This window comes from Amblyraja radiata, chromosome 1 (assembly GCF_010909765.2).
Source record: "Amblyraja radiata isolate CabotCenter1 chromosome 1, sAmbRad1.1.pri, whole genome shotgun sequence".
NCBI lineage: Eukaryota > Metazoa > Chordata > Chondrichthyes > Rajiformes > Rajidae > Amblyraja > Amblyraja radiata.
Genome location: NC_045956.1, coordinates 10,568,064 through 10,583,947, shown reverse-complemented (window position 1 = coordinate 10,583,947; position 15,884 = coordinate 10,568,064). Strand labels below are relative to the sequence as shown.

The following is a 15,884-nucleotide window of genomic DNA, read 5'->3' as shown; positions in this document are numbered from 1 at the left end:
TCTAGTCTGTGAGACTTATTTCCTGAAAGTTCTTTGAAACCGTATTATAGAGTTTGAATATTGTAATTAGATTAAATATAAGTGTTTTGTAAAACATTTAAAATCATACAGAATAGAAACTGGTCCTCCAGCCCAACTTGTGACCAAGATGATTTCCTGAGCAAGTTCCATTTGTCTGCATTTGGCCCATTTCTCATAAACCTCACCGAACTATAAACCTTTCTGAATGTCCTTTAAAATTTGTAATGGTACAGACTTCTAGTTTCCTCCGGTTCGGCCCTCCGAGGGAAAACTTGTCCCTCTGGTCGCCTTTAAATCTTTCTCTATTCACCTTAAATCTATGCCCTCTAGTTTTAGATCCCCCTCCCTTGGGGAAAAGGACTGCCGTCATCCACATTATTAATGCTCCCTCATGATTATATAAACCTCTATAAAGTCACTCTACAGAGAACTGCTGTAGCTTTGGGAGCAACAACAGCAGCAGGAGGAGATTAGCAAGAGATACGACTGATTGGCTCTAGCCCAAGTGGGAGGAGAGAAGTGAAAACAGTTTAAGTACAGGTCAAGGACAGGCAGACTTGACTCAGAACTGCTGTAGCTTTGGGAGCAACAACAGCAGCAGGAGGAGATTAGCAAGAGATACGACTGATTGGCTCTAGCCCAAGTGGGAGGAGAGAAGTGAGTCAGTGCTGGGATAACAATTGAAAACTGAGGAATTTGGTTTGCAAATTGGTAAATCAGGCAATTTATCAGTCAATTTAAGTAAGACTGCTCTTAGGGAGCGGCAGTGAGTGAGCGGCCCTGTGAGAAAAGTGCGAGTCTTTGGCTCGAGAGTCTTAGGAGAGGAGACTACGCAAAACACTGCAGAGGGAGAGACGAAAGAAGGAGATGTCAGGCAAGCTGATTCAGTGTGATGCTTGCAGTATGTGGGAGGTCAAGGACACCGCTGGTGCCTCTGGCTGCTACAAATGCGAGAAGTGCATCCAGGTAGAGCTCCTGAAGGGCCGTGTTGGGGAACTGGAGAAGCAAGTGGATGACCTCCGGTTCGTCCGAGAAACGGAGTCGTTCCTCGACAAGTCCTACAGTACGATTGTTACACCTAAGGTACTGGAAGAGAGAAGGTGGGAGACAGTGAGAACGGGAGGGAAGCATGGAATGCCAACTTCCCCGGGTGTTGTACCTCTTGTGAACAGGTTCACCCACTTAGAAGCTGTCGGGACAGAAGAGGTGTTTACACTGGGCGGCGGACTGGCTTGTGATGCGAATAGGGCTGTTGAGCCAAAACCAAAAAGGCCTAAGGCAGGCAACGCCATTGTAGTAGGAGACTCCATTGTGAGAGGTACGGACAGGGGTTTCTGCGGCAACAGACGGGATGCGAGGATGGTGTGCTGCCTTCCTGGTGCCAGGATCCAGGATGTCACGGACAGAGTGCAGAAAATCCTCAAGGGCGAAGGTGAACATCCGGAAGTGGTAGTGCATGTCGGCACAAACGATGTCGGAAAGAAGGGGATGAATATTCTGCAGCGAGACTTTAGAGAGCTCGGAAAAATGCTGAAAAGCAGGACCTCCAGGGTTGTTATCTCCGGTTTGCTTCCAGTTCCTCGTGCTGGCGAGAGCAGGAACAGGGAGATACGGGACCTGAACGTGTGGCTGAGGAACTGGTGCACGGGGCAGGGATTTAGATTCTTAGATCACTGGGATCTGTTTTGGGGTAAGGGGGAACTGTACAAAAGGGACGGATTGCATCTTAACAGGTGTGGGACCAGCATTCTGGCAGGCAGGTTTGCCACTGCTACACGGGTGGTTTTAAACTGAATAAGGGGGGTGGGGTGTCGAATGGGCTAGTGGAGGATGGAGTTAAAGGGAAAGGGTTTCTTAAATGTGTGAGCGTAGAGACAGAGGGGTGTAAAATGAGGGTAGAAGCAATAGGTAGCAAGGTGAAAAGTAAAAGTGGCAGGCCGGAAAATCCAGGGCAAAAATCAAAAAGGGCCACTTTTCAACAAAATTGTATAAGGGGTAAGAGTGTTGTAAAAACAAGCCTGAAGGCTTTGTGTCTCAATGCAAGGAGCATTCGTAATAAGGTGGATGAGTTGAATGTGCAGATAGCTATTAATGACTATGATATAGTTGGGATCACGGAGACATGGCTCCAGGGTGACCAAGGCTGGGAGCTGAACATCCAGGGATATTCAATATTCAGGAGGGATAGAGAGAAAGGAAAAGGAGGTGGGGTAGCGTTGCTGATTAGAGAGGAGATTAACGCATTGGAAAGGAAGGACATTAGTTTGCAGGATGTGGAATCGGTATGGGTAGAGCTGCGAAACACTAAGGGGCAGAAAACGCTGGTGGGTGTTGTGTACAGGCCACCTAACAGTAGTAGTGAAGTTGGAGATGGTATCAAACAGGAAATTAGAAATGCGTGCGACAAAGGCAAAACCGTTATAATGGGTGACTTCAATCTACATATAGATTGGGTGAATCAAATTGGCAGGGGTGCTGAGGAAGAGGATTTTTTGGAATGTATGCGGGATAGTTATCTAAATCAACATGTAGAGGAACCAACGAGAGAGCAGGCTATTTTAGACTGGGTATTGAGTAATGAGGAAGGGTTAGTTAGCAGTCTTGTTGTACGTGCCCCCTTGGGCAAGAGTGACCATAATATGGTTGAGTTCTTCATTAGGATGGAGAGTGACATTGTTAATTCAGAAACAATGGTTCTGAACTTAAAGAAAGGTAACTTTGAGGGTATGAGACGTGAATTGGCCAAGATTGACTGGCAATTAATTCTAAAAGGGTTGACGGTGGATTTGCAATGGAAGACATTTAAAGACTGCATGGATGAACTACAAAAATTGTTCATCCCAGTTTGGCAAAAGAATAAATCAGGGAAGGTAGTGCATCCGTGGATAACAAGGGAAATCAGGGATAGTATCAAAGCGAAGGATGATGCGTACAAATTAGCCAGAAAAAGCAGCATACCGGAGGACTGGGAGAAATTCAGAGACCAGCAGAGGAGGACAAAGGGCTTAATTAGGAAAGGAAAAATAGATTATGAAAGAAAACTGGCAGGGAACATAAAAACTGACTGCAAAAGTTTTTATAGATATGTGAAAAGAAAGAGATTAGTTAAAACAAATGTAGGTCCCTTGCAGTCAGAAACGGGTGAGTTGATCATGGGGAACAAGGATATGGCGGACCAATTGAATAACTACTTTGGTTCCGTCTTCACTAAGGAAGACATAAATAATCTGCCGGAAATAGCAGGGGACCGCGGGTCAAAGGAGTTGGAGGAATTGAGTGAAATCCAGGTTAGCCGGGAAGTGGTGTTGGGTAAATTAAATGGATTAAAGGCCGATAAATCCCCAGGGCCAGATAGGCTGCATCCCAGAGTACTTAAGGAAGTAGCTCCAGAAATAGTGGATGCATTAGTAATAATCTTTCAAAACTCTTTAGATTCTGGAGTAGTTCCTGAGGATTGGCGGGTAGCAAACGTAACCCCACTTTTTAAGAAGGGAGGGAGAGAGAAAACGGGGAATTACAGACCAATTAGTCTAACATCGGTAGTGGGGAAACTGCTAGAGTCAGTTATTAAAGATGGGATAGCAGCACATTTGGAAAGTGGTGAAATCATTGGACAAAGTCAGCATGGATTTACAAAAGGTAAATCATGTCTGACGAATCTTATAGAATTTTTCGAGGATGTAACTAGTAGCGTGGATAGGGGAGAACCAGTGGATGTGGTGTATCTGGACTTCCAGAAGGCTTTCGACAAGGTCCCACATAAGAGATTAGTTTACAAACTTAAAGCACACGGCATTGGGGGTTCAGTATTGATGTGGATAGAGAACTGGCTGGCAAACAGGAAGCAAAGAGTAGGAGTAAACGGGTCCTTTTCACAATGGCAGGCAGTGACTAGTGGGGTACCGCAAGGCTCAGTGCTGGGACCCCAGCTATTTACAATATATATTAATGATCTGGATGAGGGAATTGAAGGCAATATCTCCAAGTTTGCGGATGACACTAAGCTGGGGGGCAGTGTTAGCTGTGAGGAGGATGCTAGGAGACTGCAAGGTGACTTGGATAGGCTGGGTGAGTGGGCAAATGTTTGGCAGATGCAGTATAATGTGGATAAATGTGAGGTTATCCATTTTGGTGGCAAAAATGGGAAAGCAGACTATTATCTAAATGGTGGCCGACTAGGAAAAGGGGAGATGCAGCGAGACCTGGGTGTCATGGTACACCAGTCATTGAAAGTGGGCATGCAGGTGCAGCAGGCAGTGAAGAAAGCGAATGGTATGTTAGCTTTCATAGCAAAAGGATTTGAGTATAGGAGCAGGGAGGTTCTACTGCAGTTGTACAGGGTCTTGGTGAGACCACACCTGGAGTATTGCGTACAGTTTTGGTCTCCAAATCTGAGGAAGGACATTATTGCCATAGAGGGAGTGCAGAGAAGGTTCACCAGACTGATTCCTGGGATGTCAGGACTGTCTTATGAAGAAAGACTGGATAGACTTGGTTTATATTCTCTAGAATTTAGGAGATTGAGAGGGGATCTTATAGAAACTTACAAAATTCTTAAGGGGTTGGACAGGCTAGATGCAGGAAGATTGCTCCCGATGTTGGGGAAGTCCAGGACAAGGGGTCACAGCTTAAGGATAAGGGGGAAATCCTTTAAAACCGAGATGAGAAGAACTTTTTTCACACAGAGAGTGGTGAATCTCTGGAACTCCCTGCCACAGAGGGTAGTCGAGGCCAGTTCATTGGCTATATTTAAGAGGGAGTTAGATGTGGCCCTTGTGGCTAAGGGGATCAGAGGGTATGGAGAGAAGGCAGGTACGGGATACTGAGTTGGATGATCAGCCATGATCATATTGAATGGCGGTGCAGGCTCGAAGGGCTGAATGGCCTACTCCTGCACCTAATTTCTATGTTTCTATGTTTCGCTCCAGGGAAAACAGTCCCAACCTATCCAGTCTCTCCTTATAAAAAGCTATCCAATACTGACAACCTCCTTATGAATCTGTTCTATGCTCTCTCTAGCTTAATCACACCCTTCGTATAGTATAAAACTCTTTTTTTTTTTTTTTTAAATAGAAAATCAAACCCAACGTGCTTTATGGGAACTGGTGTGCTGAAACCTTCTGAAATTCATCACTATAATAATTCCAAAGGCTATACCCAATCTAGACATACTCACTACTCACTACTCCCACTCCTACTCATACTCACTACTCCAATCTCACTGTGGCTCTTGTCAGATCAGATTCAGATTCAAACTTTATTGTCATTGTGCAGTGCACAGTACAGAGACAACGAAATGCAGTTAGCATCTCACCCAGAAGAGCGAACATAGAATATTGAGCGGTAAAATAGATATATGGTGTTATATAGGTGTTATCCCTAATTGAGAGCATACCAATGTAACAGTTTTCAGATGTATTCAAGAGAGAGTTAGATATTTCATTGTCCTATCTGAGACACATGACAATAAACTCTCTTGACTTGACTTGATAAAGCTCGAGTTAGATATGGCTCTTAGGGTTAATGGAATCAAGGGATATGGGGAGAAAGCAGGAACACAATACTGATTCTGGATGATCAGTCGTGATCATATTGATTGGTGGTGCTGGCTCGAAGGGCCGAATGCCCTACTCCTGCACCTATTTTCTATGTTTTTATAATCTGTCATTAATGTAGGAACATTAATACTTGGGATATCCTCTGTACTTTGCAGTCCATTAATTTCATTAACGATGTTAAGTTTCCAATTGTTACGAGCGGTAAAATATGTCACCACAATGGAAATAAACAGTTCCAAAAAAAAAGTTGGACAGCAAAACAATAACCTATTTCAGGGGCAGAAAGCAAACAACTGGAGGAACTCAGATGGCCAGACAGCATTGGTGGAGGGAGAAGGACAGACAATGTTTTGGATGGAAACCCTTCTCAGAGTGATGAACAGTTTGTTGTCCATTTCAAAATGTTCCCATTTTCACATCTGAAAATATGAGAGTAGGACATGGAAATCTGCTGTCAACCAGCTTCACTCATGTAACTAGAATAGTTCAGCATTGAAGCATGTCCGGTTTTTAATTAGACCAGCAGCCCTACATGGCCTTCACCACTGCTTCAGCTATTCGCACTGCGTCTCATTAAGAACTTTTTGTACTCTTTGATGTCTTTCTTTTTAATGCCACTTTGGTCGTTTCACTATTTCCTGCTCGTCACTTAACACAGTTACATTCCATTTACTTTTCAATACGTGTGACTGTGGTGTATTTCTGCATCTCTCCCCCTGCTTATTTTGTAATGACGTGATACCTGTCTGTGATCCATAGCCAAAATGTATTTTCTGATCTTTCCCCGATGCTGCCAGAACTCAAAAGTGGTTGCAGTGATTGCTTTCTTCCACCATAAAGGCAGCGATTTCAGATTGACTCCTTTGGATCGCCTCCATCTAACCCATTCATTAATTGGTACTGAAACTCTTCGTTGCAGTAAAAGAAATGTACTGAAATGCTGTCAAATTAAGGGCTCCAGCCAGTTGGCACAGATGTGTGTGTACATTTTGTTTCTCTAAATTTTCCATGGGACAAAGATTTCAGTGTGCATGGGCACCACTCAACAAGCAAATCAGGTTTCGTGGAGAATTGCCATCAATTAAATTGCAGGCTGAATGATGTAAACATTAAACCGGCACATAATAAAAATGAACAGATGTACATTTTCAATCCAGTTAAAATACTACATTACGTGAAATGCCGGGACCTATTAATATTTCCTCAAATCAGTTCAAGTGGCATATGCAATAACTTTGCAAACAACGAGTGCCCTCCTACACCGGAGAAACCAACTTGTACAGCAGGTGACTACTTTGGCAAGCATCTTTAAGTCATCTGCCAGTGCGATCCCAAGTTTCCAGTTAAAAGTCACATGAATTCTCCATTTCAGATTGACCAATATGTCTGTGGCCTCCTACACTGTTGTAACGAGACACTGCAAAAGATTGTGGAATAGAACTTAATTTCCTCCCTGGGCCATGTCATAGCCCTCCAGCGTTAATCTTGAATTTGAACTTGCACATTACCCACTTTTCTCTGGGGGGTTTTTCGAACTGACCAGTTCAACACTTGGTCATCAATCTGTAACCCTGGTTTAGTTTTACTCTGTCCATTAGCACAGCCTAACCCGATAGACATGTCCTACCACTCTCCAGCTTTTATATCCCTTTGCTCACGTTCTCTTTCTCTAATTGCATAATTTCACAAGTTTTATATCCTCTCTCTAACTGCTCTCATTAACCTATCTGCCGGCTAGATTCTTCCTCAGCTTATCCTCACTGGAACCCTCGTCTCACCCTAATTCCTTTATCTTATTCAGCCCTTTACCACCTTCTCCGCAATTTAAAATTATTACTTTGCTTCATTTCCCAGTTCTCATGAAGGTTTTCAGCCTGAAACTTTATCTCTGATTCTCCTTTTACAGGTGCTGCCAGACCTGCTAGTGTTTCCAGCAATTTCTACTTTCATTATCTTGGTGGATCCTTTCACTGCTATTCCTATGTGGTGACTATTGAGATGGACATGGCTAATGTCCTCTGGTCTTCTGGAACTTTTGAGGTGTGTAGGCAATTACTTGCAAGATCCACACTATTGAAAATAAGTATTCCCCAGCTGGTTTCGGTATAATTCATGATTTAAAAGATAATGCTCTCGACTCTATCAATGCAGATTCAATTGTCACAAAAGAATGTTGGGCTAACAATTCATTTCAGTGTCGTAGTTATGCCGAACCATCTCTCTTGTGCACAAGTTTAAGAAGGAACCGCAGATGCAGTTCCTTCCGAAGAAGGGTCTTGACCCGAAACGTCACCTATTTCCTTCGCTCCATAGATGCTGCCTCACCCACTGAGTTTCTCCAGCATTTTTTGTCTACCTTCTCTTGTGCACAAGATGCTTTATAGGGCAGGTGGACATAACTGAAACCAATTTGAAGACCAGTTGCGTGTTTTTACCATTTTTTCGCTTTATACTCTTTCTCCAAGTCACTACAAAACGTTCAATTGCCATCCAGTCAACGAGGAACACAATGCTACAGGTGAACTGACAACAGATCAAACAACTAATTACTCCAAGAATCTGCATTGCTAACACATCTTTGAGTTCAGAAACACAGTAGCTTCCGCCTTTCCAGAAGAGCAAGACATTAGTTACACAAATCTAATTTGTTTTAAACCAGGGGTGGGGAACCTTTTCATGTTGGAATGCTGCATTAAGTTAGCTGTAATCTAATAAGGCCGCATCCAAGAAACTTCAATTAGATATACAGGTGCACAACCTTTTATCCGGAGTTCCGGGAACCGAAAAGCTCCGAAAACCGGACATTTTTTCCAGGATGTCGTCTGCACACCAAAGCTCGCGTTTGGCGCCAAACTTGACCCGAAACGACCCACGGTCAACCCAGGTCTGTACTACTGTAGCGGCTGCCTCCTCCCCGGAGACCGGGGAGACACTTAAACATCTGTAAATCATTGCTTAAATGTTAGTCAGTTAGTTTGGAGGGCTTTTATGTGAAGGGGGGGGGTGAAGGGGGAAACTTTAATTCTTAGTCCCCTACCTGGTCGGAGAGGCGGGGAGCGGGCAATGCCTTACCGGGTCGCCGTGCAGTAAGCTCCGGAGCGCTGAGGCCGCCGACTCCCAACATCGCGGAGCTGGGGGCTGCGAGCGTCCAGCCGCGGGCGGCGCCGGTTGTAGCTCCGACCCCGGCAACTCTACCCCTGGCTGCACGGCGCTCCAAATCCAGCGCCGCCCACGGCCGGACGCCCGCTGCCCCAGCTCCGCGATGTTGGGAGTCGGCGGCAACAGCGCTCCGGAGCTTACCACACGGCGACCCGGTAAGGCATTACCCGCTCCCCGCCTCTCCAACCAGGTAGGGGACTAAGAATTAAAGTTTCCCCCTTCACCCCCCCCCCCCCCACCACATAAAATCCCTCCAAACTAACTGACTAACATTTAAGCAATGATTTACAATGATTCCCCGGTCTCCGGGGAGGAGGCAACCGCTCCAGACTTTTCAAGCCGCCCGCGCTACCTACCTCATCTTCGCTATAAATCTTCCATTCGGAAATCCGAAAAATTTCCGAAATCCGAGAAGTGTCTGGTCCCAAGGCTTTCGGATAAAAGGTTGTGTACCTGCACCTCAAAATATACATTATTTTGTTAAAATAGCCCTCATGACTTACTAATGTTTTAATTGTGGCCTTCAGTTGGGGAGGATTATTTCGTTGAATCTTCTTTTACTCTTTGGTATTTTAAATATGTTCATATTAAGATTAAATAAAAATAATAAAAGACGAACAAAAACATATTAAGAAAAATAAAAGGTAGACAAAAATGCTGGAGAAACTCAGCGGGTGAGGCAGCATCTATGGAGCAAAGGAAATAGGCGACGTTTCGGGTCGAGACCCTTCTTCAGACCTGATAGATAGATGCTGCCTCACCCGCTGAGTTTCTCCAGCATTTTTGACTACCTTCGATTTTCCAGCATCTGCAGTTCCTTCTTAAATAAAAATAAAAGGATTTGTTCTACAAAATTTGAATTCATTCAAAAGGCTGCACTTAATGGCCTAGAAGGCCGCAGGTTCCCCACCCCTGTTTTAGACACTTGACATCATCACTTTTTGTAAAAGTTCAGAAGCTGGTTAGGGTAAGGTATGAGATCAATGCTCTTGCTCTATGCAAATTACTTTGCTTCATTTCCCAGTTCTCATGAAGGTTTTCAGCCTGAAACTTTATCTCTGATTCTCCTTTTACAGGTGCTGCCAGACCTGCTAGTGTTTCCAGCAATTTCTACTTTCATTATCTTGGTGGATCCTTTCACTGCTATTCCTATGTGGTGACTATTGAGATGGACATGGCTAATGTCCTCTGGTCTTCTGGAACTTTGAGGTGTGTAGGCAATTACTTGCAAGATCCACACTATTGAAAATAAGTATTCCCCAACTGGTTTCGGTATAATTCATGATTTAAAAGATAATGCTCTCGACTCTATCAATGCAGATTCAATTGTCACAAAAGAATGTTGGGCTAACAATTCATTTCAGTGTCGTAGTTATGCCGAACCATCTCTCTTGTGCACAAGTTTAAGAAGGAACCGCAGATGCAGTTCCTTCCGAAGAAGGGTCTTGACCCGAAACGTCACCTATTTCCTTCGCTCCATAGATGCTGCCTCACCCACTGAGTTTCTCCAGCATTTTTTGTCTACCTTCTCTTGTGCACAAGATGCTTTATAGGGCAGGTGGACATAACTGAAACCAATTTGAAGACCAGTTGCGTGTATTTACCATTTTTTCGCTTTATACTCTTTCTCCAAGTCACTACAAAACGTTCAATTGCCATCCAGTCAACGAGGAACACAATGCTACAGGTGAACTGACAACAGATCAAACAACTAATTACTCCAAGAATCTGCATTGCTAACACATCTTTGAGTTCAGAAACACAGTAGCTTCCGCCTTTCCAGAAGAGCAAGACATTAGTTACACAAATCTAATTTGTTTTAAACCAGGGGTGGGGAACCTTTTCATGTTGGAATGCTGCATTAAGTTAGCTGTAATCTAATAAGGCCGCATCCAAGAAACTTCAATTAGATATACAGGTGCACAACCTTTTATCCGGAGTTCCGGGAACCGAAAAGCTCCGAAAACCGGACATTTTTTCCAGGATGTCGTCTGCACACCAAAGCTCGCGTTTGGCGCCAAACCTGACCCGAAACGACCCACGGTCAACCCAGGTCTGTACTACTGTAGCGGCTGCCTCCTCCCCGGAGACCGGGGAGACACTTAAACATCTGTAAATCATTGCTTAAATGTTAGTCAGTTAGTTTGGAGGGCTTTTATGTGAAGGGGGGGGGGTGAAGGGGGAAACTTTAATTCTTAGTCCCCTACCTGGTCGGAGAGGCGGGGAGCGGGTAATGCCTTACCGGGTCGCCATGCAGTAAGCTCCGGAGCGCTGTGGCCGCCGACTCCCAACATCGCGGAGCTGGGGGCTGCGGGCGTCCGGCCGCGGGCGGCGCCGGTTGGAGCTCCGACCCCGGCAACTCTACCCCTGGCTGCGCGGCGCTCCAAATCCAGCGTGGCCGACTCCCGTGTTGGGAGTCGGCGGCCACAGCGCTCCGGAGCTTACCGCACGGCGACCCGGTAAGGCATTGCCCGCTCCCCGCCTCTCCGACCAGGTAGGGGACTAAGAATTAAAGTTTCCCCCTTCCCCCCCCCCCCCCCCACATAAAATCCCTCCAAACTAACTGACTAACATTTAAGCAATGATTTACAATGATTCCCCGGTCTCCGGGGAGGAGGCAGCCGCTCCAGACTTTTCAAGCCGCCCGCGCTACCTACCTCATCTTCGCTATAAATCTTCCATTCAGAAATCCGAAAAATTCCGAAATCCGAAAAGTGTCTGGTCCCAAGGCTTTCGGATAAAAGGTTGTGTACCTGTACCTCAAAATATACATTATTTTGTTAAAATAGCCCTCATGACTTACTAATGTTTTAATTGTGGCCTTCAGTCGGGGAGGATTATTTCGTTGAATCTTCTTTTACTCTTTGGTATTTTAAATATGTTCATATTAAGATTAAATAAAAATAATAAAAGACGAACAAAAACATATTAAGAAAAATAAAAGGTAGACAAAAATGCTGGAGAAACTCAGCGGGTGAGGCAGCATCTATGGAGCAAAGGAAATAGGCGACGTTTCGGGTCGAGACCCTTATTCAGACCTGATAGATAGATGCTGCCTCACCCGCTGAGTTTCTCCAGCATTTTTGTCTACCTTCGATTTTCCAGCATCTGCAGTTCCTTCTTAAATAAAAATAAAAGGATTTGTTCTACAAAATTTGAATTCATTCAAAAGGCTGCACTTAATGGCCTAGAAGGCCGCAGGTTCCCCACCCCTGTTTTAGACTCTTAACATCATCACTTTTTGTAAAAGTTCAGAAGCTGGTTAGGGTAAGGCATGAGATCAATGCTCTTGCTCTATGCAGCTGATGAAATCTTATTATTTTTTAATAACAAGTGCCTTTGCATTTTAAGAAATAGAAATGAATAATTTCCAAGTAATAAAATGGTACGCAGAATACACATCAGCCTATTTAAAATCACATTATTTGGTCTAAAGCATATCTGCCTAATTCAAAACTAAATCTGAATCAGCCCTTATCAGACTATACTTTGCTTCTCCTGTGCTAAATTTGAAATGTTTCTAACTGAGAGGATCTTTTTTGTTTCACACTTTAAAATAAATAAGTTGCATTTTATATAAATATTTCTACGGACAAACAGTTCTAATTTGGCATCTACCACACCATAGCCAACAAAAATTAAAAACATAGTCCAATTCAACCCAGTATCCCCCGGCTCAATTTGCTCCCTCTGTGCATCATCATTATATTTAATTATTTCAGTGATATTTTTGGCCAATACTGTCCAAGGAGATGGTGGAAATCAGAAAAATAAACTGTAGCATTGTTCCATATATTCATCTAATTCACCCCAAGAAATCAGTTGCTTACCTAGAATTGCGGGATGACTGGTCTGGTTTATTTCTATTGGAACGTCCTGTAAATCACAAAAAAAGGCATTTAGGATTTAGCCAATTTATGCCGCTCTTATCAAACAGCTTATTGAATACGAGTAGCTGTGTGTAAGTCTGCATACATGTGTGAAAACTCAGGAAACAACTTTATTAAACCCTTTCAACAGAGGATGCATTGTAAACCCCGTAATTATCAAATTAGCGTACTGGTGCTTTACAGCCTCCCGAACAAACAAAATACCTGCATCTAATGTCTGATTGATTTATTTGTGTAAAATTAGACATTTCAGATTGAAGACCTTTCATCAGAGGTTATTGTGCCAAGAGTGGCTGCATGCAACATTACTGCATCACTTGGATTTTTTGAAAGCAGTTCAAAGACAGATTTTGATGCGTAGAAAGACATTTAAAAAAAGAGATGGAATGTAATACTTTATTATTATTATTAAGGCACAGTGAAATCCCCCTACACCGGGTCACCGGGTCCACCCCCCCACCCCCCCCAACCCCACCCCTTCCATCCCTCCCCCTTCCATCCCTCCCCCCCCCCCCCCCCCTTCACGATAGTCCCGATGATTTGCAATTACCAGATTTAGACCACCACTCAGATTAAAAATCTACCCCAGTAATCTCACAATTCCACATTCAAACAAAGTTAACAAAAAAATTTTGGATCTTCAATGTTTGGATGTGACCGATCAATATTCCTTCTTTCCTGTAGTATTGGAATCACATTGCTCAGGAGTTGCCACATATCTCCAAATCCTGAAGCTACTCTAATCCACCTGTTTAAACATAATCTTTTGATGTACCATTGTTACACATTTCAAAAGCATTTGCTCCAGATCAGATTCATGAAATGTAAAAGTCAGTCCTGCTGAGTTTTGCCAGCATTTTCTGTTTTATTTCAAATTTTCCAGCAACTGCAGTTAATTTTTATTTTCCAAGAATAGAACGGAACAAATTTCTCCAGGCAATGCGTTGATGTATAGATTCTCCAATGAGTCAAACAGCATGCATTCTTTTTCTGGTGCCAAAACATTGGGAATTACACCATTAGGAATTGTGGCGGCTTGGAAAATTACAGAAATGTGTCATTATGTCCCCACAAAGAAAGTTTATAACATAAATCTATTGTTGTAAAACAACACATCAACTTGTCTGATATATCAGAGCACAATCGGTGCTTAGAATATTCACAATCATTATCTGAATGATCTTGCTACATAAAAAGTTGGTGCAAATAATGTTTGTAATAACCACTGACACTGACTTATCGTTGTAAAACAGTGTTTCAAATCAGATCTATGATCCCGACAAACGCAAGTTAGTGCATTTCTGCTTCTATGTCTTGGTGTGGCAGCAACATCATGCACATTCCAATCTCTCCTAGCATCTTACCTCCCTTCGCTGTTATTACTCCAGTAACTACAGCTTCAGGAGAATCATTGATAGAAAACACAATCTCTACCCTGGAGAAAAGCAGCAAATCGCACAGGCCACAGGACAACATAATTGGCAGTAATTCAAAAAAACAACTGAAGTTACAAACTTGAACGCCAGACTTCAACAATGTGCCTGTATTGCTTCGTATTTGATGGAAGGCAGCAAACGCCCTACCTCTAGTGAACAGAAGATGAAAGCACAAATGATACACGAGGAAAATGAGGTCCACACCTTATGTTAACTCTGTTTAGAGCCTGTCCCACGAGCATGCGACCTGCATGCGGCGAGCGCGACCAAACCGGAAGCGTGGGCCGCGCGGAGGTCGAGTGAGTGGCGTGAAGTTCGAGCGAAGTCCGCGGGAAGTTTGCGCGTGATGTACGGCGTCGAGACGCTGCGTATGCCCGTCGGGGCGGTGCGTACGGTGTCGAGGCGGCTGCGGGCCGGCAGGCCGTTGCCGCGTGGAATTTTTGAACACGGTCAGTTTTTCGGAGCCCCGCGCGATGTCGGGACCAGCTCCGCACAACTCCATAGGGCTCCGGCGATCGAAGTGGGACCAGCCCCGCGAGGCCGTACGGATCAAGCGACCACGTTAGGTCGCTTGATCCGTATGGAGTCGCTTGCCGCATGGAGTCGCATGCTGGTGGGACAGGCCCTTTTGCCATAAAAAATCGCAAGCAAACGCATAGCCCTCAGAATTAAATAATTGCTGTACTAAATGAAAAAGAAGTGCTGTTGATATCAAATACAAAATTCACAAGGCACCCATGACAAAATAATAATGTTCCACATCCAATGATAGTTTATTTCTTTGTTCCAACCAGGTCATTCAGGATACCAAGAGGTGAAGGTTATGGCAAACATAAATGCAAAAAGGGCTTAGTGTTTTACATAGGATGTGTTATTAAATGGATTCTTTCAATACATGAAGCTTTCCAAAGGGACAAACCACAACTAACATCACACACAGACAATCCAAACAACAAGCTCCTAATATCTGCCTGGTCATATAAACACTCTGTGTATATTCAGACAGGAAATGGGAAGATTAAGCTAGTCTCCAGTCACTTCAAAGAGCATTTTTTAATTAGGTTGGAGAGCGAGTTGGAGCATGTATAGCAACCCAGCAACATGTTTTCAGCCAGAGGAGACCCAAGATGAACTGATAGACAATAGATGCAGCAGTAGGCCATTCGGCCCTTCGAGTCAGCACCGCCATACAATGGGATTATGGCTGATCATCCACAATCAGTACCCCGTTCCGGCCTTCTCCCCATATTCCCTGACTCCACTATCTTTAAGAGCCCTATCAAGCTCTTTCTTGAAAGTATCCAGAGAACCAGCCTCCGCCACTCTCTGAGGCAGAGAATACCACAGACTCACCTCTCTCTATGAAGAAGTATTTCCTCATCTCCGTTCTAAATGTCTTACCTCTTATTCTTAACATAGGGAATATGTTTCCAGCCTCTAGTGTGTTTCAATAAGACATCCTCTCATCCCAGAGTGTACAAGCCCAGCCGCTCCATTCTCTCAGCACATGACAGTCCCGCCATCCCTGGAGTTAAACCAACTGTGAGGACAGTTAAAGTCTGGTCAGAGGAAGCGGACTTCACACTTCAGCAGTGTTTTGGAAACACTGACTGGAAGGCGTTTGCAGCCCAGGCCACCCTTGACTCCCACACGGACATTGATTCCTACACATCCTCTATTCTGGACTTTATAAACTCCACCATCAATAGTGTCACCTCACTCAAACAGGTGACCATATTCCCGAATCAGAAGCCATGGATGAACAGCGAGGACAGGCGATGCTCGAGCCTACAGCTCATCCAGGGCTAACCTGAAGAGGG

General features: G+C 44.1%; 1 protein-coding gene across 2 annotated transcripts in view; it reads right to left on the bottom strand.

Annotated features, from left to right (window-relative positions):
- sh3d19 (SH3 domain containing 19) overlaps positions 1 to 15,884 on the bottom strand; it is a 144,934-nt gene that overhangs the window by 91,010 nt on the left and 38,040 nt on the right. For both annotated transcript variants that reach the window (XM_033017641.1, XM_033017651.1), the window contains exon 2: positions 12,569 to 12,614. In XM_033017641.1, the coding sequence (XP_032873532.1) occupies positions 12,569 to 12,614 (46 nt within the window). The remainder of the gene's footprint in view (positions 1 to 12,568; positions 12,615 to 15,884) is intronic.